The sequence below is a fragment of the Moschus berezovskii genome, chromosome 2 (genome assembly GCF_049115385.1).
Source record: "Moschus berezovskii isolate FMDL1 chromosome 2, NW_MosBer_1.0, whole genome shotgun sequence".
In the NCBI taxonomy this organism is placed as follows: Eukaryota; Metazoa; Chordata; class Mammalia; order Artiodactyla; family Moschidae; genus Moschus; species Moschus berezovskii.
Genome location: NC_142461.1, coordinates 11,700,293 through 11,706,289, shown reverse-complemented (window position 1 = coordinate 11,706,289; position 5,997 = coordinate 11,700,293). Strand labels below are relative to the sequence as shown.

At 54.2% G+C, this 5,997-nt stretch overlaps 1 protein-coding gene across 1 annotated transcript; it reads right to left on the bottom strand.

Annotated features, from left to right (window-relative positions):
* Nucleotides 1-1,649: 1,649 nt before the first annotated feature.
* Nucleotides 1,650-5,381, bottom strand: OPRD1 (opioid receptor delta 1). Its single transcript, XM_055397875.2, has 2 exons — nucleotides 5,015-5,381; nucleotides 1,650-2,213 (listed from the first exon to the last, which is right to left on the bottom strand). Exons 1-2 carry the CDS (start codon nucleotides 5,379-5,381, stop codon nucleotides 1,672-1,674), a joined length of 909 nt encoding a protein of 302 aa, XP_055253850.2. The 3' UTR covers nucleotides 1,650-1,671.
* Nucleotides 5,382-5,997: the final 616 nt, after the last annotated feature.

Below are 5,997 nucleotides of genomic sequence, written 5' to 3'. Positions count from 1 at the left end.
AGACCAGTCCTTGATATAGGGGGAAGCAAAGATCTGGGGATGCCGGAATAAAATGCCAAATGAAAAGGAAAACTTCTATACCTAACTCTGGAGGACCTTGCCCTCAGCAGCTAGAATGGGGCAGCTCGCGCAGGGGGTGGGGACCTAGGGCCACAGACTGATTCTGGCAATGCAGTTATAAAAGACTTCTTCTCCCCAGTGCCTTCCAAGTCAGGTCCCAGGGCCGGGATGCAGTTCATCAGACACACTGGCTATAGTAGCCAGATGTTGGGAGAAGGGAGAGAGGATTTCTTGGAGGTTCTTATCAAGGTGCCAGTGTCTGAGAGGAGGAAAATGCCACTCTGGTGCTTTAGACGCCCCCCCCCCACACTCCGCCACAACCCAGAGCCAGGGGCCTCCTACCCTCAGGGAGCTATTAGTGTGGTCCTTTGTCTTCCAGCTGGAGAAGGCAATGGCAAGCCACTCCAGTACTCTTGCCTAGAAAATCGCATGGACAGAGGAGCCTGGTGGGCTGCAGTCCATGGGGTCGCTACTAGTCAGACACGACTGAGCGACTTCACTTTCACTTTTCACTTTCACACATTGGAGAAGGAAATGGCAACCCACTCCAGTGTTCTTGCCTGGAGAATCCCAGGGACGGCAAGCCTGGTCGGCTGCCATCTATGGGGTCACACAGAGTCAGACACGACTGAAGTGACTTAGCAGTAGCAGTAGTAGTCGTTGTCTTCCAGCACCTGGGCCAGAGAAGCCACAGCCGTGGGTGGGGACCCGCAAAGTGTCTTCCCTGTGGCTTGAGGACCTAACTTCAAAGTAGAAGCCCCCTCCCTCTGCCTCAGCCCCCCTCACCAGCCTTTGGCACAGAGGCCGACTGGCAGCTCTGGTTTGGGATTCGCAAGCCCTCCTCACTCCTCCCCGTGAGGACCCCGCCCCAGCTGAGGCCTGTCTTGCTCGCTACCCTGTCCTGCAATTCCACTGTCCCATCTCAAGCTCCACTTCGATGCTGCACCTCCCTGCCCCTTCCAGGGAAACGACTGCTGAGGAGAGAAAAGATGAATCGTTTCTAGTTTATTTTCTCTTCGTTCATAAAAATGGCAAATTGGGCCTGGACCTCGGCGAGCCCCGCCCCTTTCTGGAACTCCGGGCTGGGACTCGACTCCAAGCTGCGGCCCCATTGTTTGCACACAGGCCCTCTCTCCCAGCCCCTTCCGGAGCTGGAGCGTCAGCCTCACCGTCCCGTCCTTCAACTCTCCCCGAGAGAAGGCCCCTCCCCATCACACCGGGCCCGATCTTGAAGCTCGATTCCACCGTCCCCAGCACCGGCCTTCCTTGGTCCTGGGCCGGGTCTCAGACCAGACTCCCACTCCCGCCAACCCAGCTCCAACTAGAACTCGTGGCAGGGGCCCCCATTTAGCCCCCCAATCCCAGAGCCACAGGTCCGCCCCCCTGGGCTAGCGAGCTTCTCCCGCCCCAACCCAAAGCCTTGGACCTTGAGCTCGGCCTAGAGGCATCGCCCCGCCGTCAGGGCCTCTCCGCTCCCGTCCAGACCAGCGATCCATCCCACGGCCGGGCCCCCGCCCGCCCCAGCCCGCGTCGTGGCCCCCGCCCCGACTAGGACTCCGCCTAAGCGCCGGGTCCCTCCGAAGGGGCGCGCGGCGGGCCGCCCGGCCCGGGTCAGGCGGCGGCGCCACCGCCGGGGCCGTCGGACGGGGTGCAGGCGGTGACCCGTTCGCGGGCCGTGGCTTCGCGGGCGCGGCTGAAGCTGCCAGGCTCCCGGCGGTCGCAGGGTGTGCGGCAGAGCTGGCGGAAGCAGCGCTTGAAGTTCTCGTCGAGGAAGGCGTAGAGCACGGGGTTGAGGCTGCTGTTGGCGTAGCCGAGCGCGATGCACAGGTGCAGCGCGGCCACCACGAGCGGGTCGCGGCGGTCGATGTCCACCAGCGTCCAGACGATGACGAAGATGTGGATGGGGGCCCAGCACACCACGAAGGCGCCCACCACCACCAGCACCATGCGGGTGATGCGCCGCAGACTGCGGTCCTTCTCCTTGGAGCCCGACAGCAGGCGCACGCTGCGCAGGCGCAGCAGCATGAGGCCGTAGCACACGGTGATGACCAGGATGGGCACGACGAAGGCGAAGAGGAACACGCAGATCTTGGTCACCGTGTCCCAGTACCAGCTGGGGCTGGGGAACTGGAGCATGCACACCACTGCTCCGTCTGAGCCAGGGAACAAGGAAAGACACTGGATGAGGGGCTGGTGGGCCTAAGGACCTTGTCTCCCTGCTCGCCCACCCTTCTCGGCTTAGCCAAGCCCCACTGCCTCCTCCTGGCCTTTTCAATTCTTCTCCCTGCAATGTCCTCCATCACTTCTGCACTTGGTGAACTCCTACTCATCCTTCAAGACCCCAGCAAACTGGCCCTAACCAAGGCGGTTTGTTTTCTATATTCTCTCCCAGTCCCTTTATCAGCCTCTGTGCCCGTGGGGAGCAGTGATATAATGATAGAATTTAGCTCAAGCCCACTAAATGTCTGTCATGATGATAAATGAAAACACTGCACACATTTACAAAATAGCTCCAGTGGGGTCAGTACTGCTAAGACTGACTTAGCATGTGTTAAGAGTAGGACTCAGCCCTGCTAACTGTGTGATGTGGCCTGGGCAAATTGTTCAACCTCTATGAGCGTTTCCATAAAGTGGGACACACAGCAGTACCTAAACTCATAGGGTTGTTGTGAGGATCAAATGGGTCATGGTGTGGAAAGCATTTAGCACAGAATGGTTCCAACACTTGGCACATTCACAGGGCAGAAACATGTGGGAGTCCAGGGGTCAGAGCTAGGGCTAAGGAGGCAGATCTCAGCTTCATGTCAAGAACATTCTGACTGCCACACTTGTCCACAGATGAAAGGGGATGGAATAAGTCTCCTTCTCCTGGAGTGTAGGCTCAAGCTGGATGAGCACCTTGGGGATGTTATGGGATTCAGATATAGGGCTGAGGCTGGCCCAGGGGACTCCCAGGACCTCTTGGTATTCCGGAATCCGAGGACCCATCCAGTGGACTTGGAGCCTGAGAGCTGTGAGAAAGGGACTGGGGTCCACAGACAGAGTAGGACATCAGGCTGGCAGGACCACCAGCCACAACTGGACCCAAGGACTTTCATGGTACAGATGGCAGAAGCAGGCCCAGAGAGGAAAAGCACTTGTCCAAGGTCACACAGCAAGTGGCTTATAAAACTGAGTGCCAATGGCACACGCTTAGGGAGTGTGTGTATGTGAGTGAGTGTGTGTGTGTGTGAGAGAGAGAGAGAAAGAGAGTAGGGGGCAGGGGATGAGGAGGCCCATCTGGCCCAGCCCCCAGGAGGGCTGCAGTTAATGGTCTGTAAACTGAAGGCTGACAGTGAAGAATGAGGTCCAGCTGCTGAGTCAAGACTAATCACTCAGAGACTATACAAGGGGCACCAGGAACTCAACCCTTGTGAGGTGGAGGGTGGCAGGTGGCCAAGAAACTCCCCACCAAGCCTGTTCTCTCTCCCACGACAATGCAAACCTTCACCCTGGCGGCAAAAAGGAGCAACAGTTATGTGGACAGGAACCTTGGGTTCCAGGCTAGATTCTACCAAATGTCTGCTAAATAAACCACCTGACCTCTCTGATTCTCAGTTTGCTTTCAGTCCAATGGAAGTAGAAGTCCCTGCCTTGTCTATCTCATGGGCTCAATTATTCTAATAGCTGCTATTTATTGGGCCTTGACAATGAGCCAGGCCTTGTTCTGTTTTACAACCTATCATCTCATTTAATCTTTTCAACACCCCATGACAGAGTGTGGCTCAAGAGAGATTAGTGACCAGTGTCTTTGACACCCTGCTAAATTATTTTTCCCATTTATATCAAGTTGGGGTCATGTAACCAGCTATCACTGGACTGCCCATGTGGCTCACTGGTAATTCGCCTGCCAATGCAGGATCCTCTGGAGAAGGAAATGGCAACCTACAGTCCATGGGGTCACAAAAGACGATCCCATGACTGAAACATGGGATATGACTAAAACAACAACAACTAACCAGCTATCACTAGGAAGTGATGGGCCCTGCGTTTCAAGTAGTTGTGCTTTCTCACCCCTCCCGTATTCATCTGCTGGCCAGAGGCTAGTACGTGCAAGCATGCTCAGTCGCTTCAGTCATGTCTGACTCTTTGTGACCCCATGGACTGCAGCCTGCCAGGCTCCTCTGTCCATGGGATTCTCCAAGCAAGAATACTGGAGTGGGTTGCCATGCCCACCTCCAGGGGATCTGCCTGACCCCGGGATCAAACCCTCATCTCCTGCATTGCAGGTGGATTCTTTATTCATTGAGCCACCATGGAAGCCCAGATGCCAGCTCACTGTAGCCCAAACCATCATTTGGAGGCTGGATCCGTGATTGACTGTGTGTAGTAAAGCCCATCCTCCTCTTACTCACACTGGACTGTGATGTGAGTGAGAAATAAACTTCTGCTGCATTAAGATATGGCTGTCGTTACAGCAGCCACCCTGACTGATACAGGTAGTTACTATACTACACAAATTAGTACAGCATTTTACTCTGGGGAAATGCGCCTGTCATTCTATGCAGGCCATTCTCTAGGCCTTGCTTTGGTCATCTGGGATGGGATTGCATATTTTATGGCCCTCACTGCTCAGTGGTCACCCTTACCCCACTGTCTAGCCACCATCTCCCTATAGGTCAGTAATCCACACATCTGGCCATCCACAATCCCATTCATAAAATTCCTTTGGCCAACCACCCATATGACCACTGATCAGTCATTCATTCTCCCATCAGTCCACCACTCACATTCCCATTGCTTGACTATTCACACTCCCTCTGGCCAGCCATCCACCCTTTCATTGATCAGCAACCTTCACCTCCATTGGTGATCCACCTATGCCCACCCTGGTAAGTGGTCTACAAACCCACAGAAGCCTGTGTGCTGGCTCCTGTGGTCAGTGATCTGTACCAAGGGTCCCTTCCTCACTCACCCCGGGGGCGGGTCACAGCCATGACCATGATGGGTACACCGACACCGGAGGCCAGAACCCAGATGCAAATGTTGATCAGCTTGGCCTTGGCAGGGGTGCGGAAGTCCAGGGCCTTGACGGGGTGGCAGACGGCAATGTAGCGGTCGACGCTCATCATGGTGAGCGTGAAGATGCTGGTGAACATATTGTAGTAGTCAATGGAGAGCACGACCTTGCAGAGCAGTTCCCCAAAGGGCCATGTCTCCATCAAGTACTTGGCACTCTGGAAGGGGAGTGTGCTGGTGGCCAGGGCGTCTGCCAAGGCCAGGTTGAAAATGTAGATGTTGGTGGCAGTCTTCATCTTAGTGTACCTTAAAAGGAAGTGCATATGTAATTGTTCCATTTCACGGATTTCAGTTTCACATGAAACTTACGGAGGGGAATGACTGACCAAAAGTGACAGGAAAGGTCAGGGGCAGAGGTGGGACTAGAACCCTGATCTATCTGATTCAGCATCACTCCTTTCCACTATAACAGATTCAAAAGGAGTTCTCCAGCAGGGAGTCATTTTAGTAGGAAGTTACTCAAGGAAAAACCCTTATCTTCTCAGGGGTTCTAAGCAATATGCTTAAAGAAAAAACTGGGCTCCAGAGGAAAATAGGTCTCAGTTCTAATACTGCCTCTACTATTTATTAGCTGAGTGACTCTGGGCTAGTAACTTGACCTCGCCAAGCCCTGGTGTCCATATTGTTAAGAAAAAAAAAAAAGAGGAGTGATACTTTTACCAACCTCAAAGGGCTGTTATAAAATTTAATAACAGATGATAGAGCATTTAGCCCTGAGCTCAGAGCATGGTAAGTGCTCAGTATATGACAGCTGTTATTATTCTTCATATATAAAAATGAAGCTGGGGGCTAGACCAGAGTGACCTGACCCTCTGGCCTCTGCCACTGACCTGGCCTTTGGGGAATATGATAGCCAACTCTGAGGAAGCCGAGACAAAC

What these genes read in the sequence shown, in the direction of transcription:
- OPRD1 (XM_055397875.2), bottom strand. Translation starts at nt 5,381, where the DNA reads ATGCACTTCCTTTTAAGGTACACTAAGATGAAGACTGCCACCAACATC. An exon ending in GGCTGTGACCCGCCCCCGGG is followed by an intron (nt 2,214 to 5,014) that starts GTGAGTGAGGAA and finishes TCCCTGGCTCAG; the next exon opens with ACGGAGCAGTGGTGTGCATG.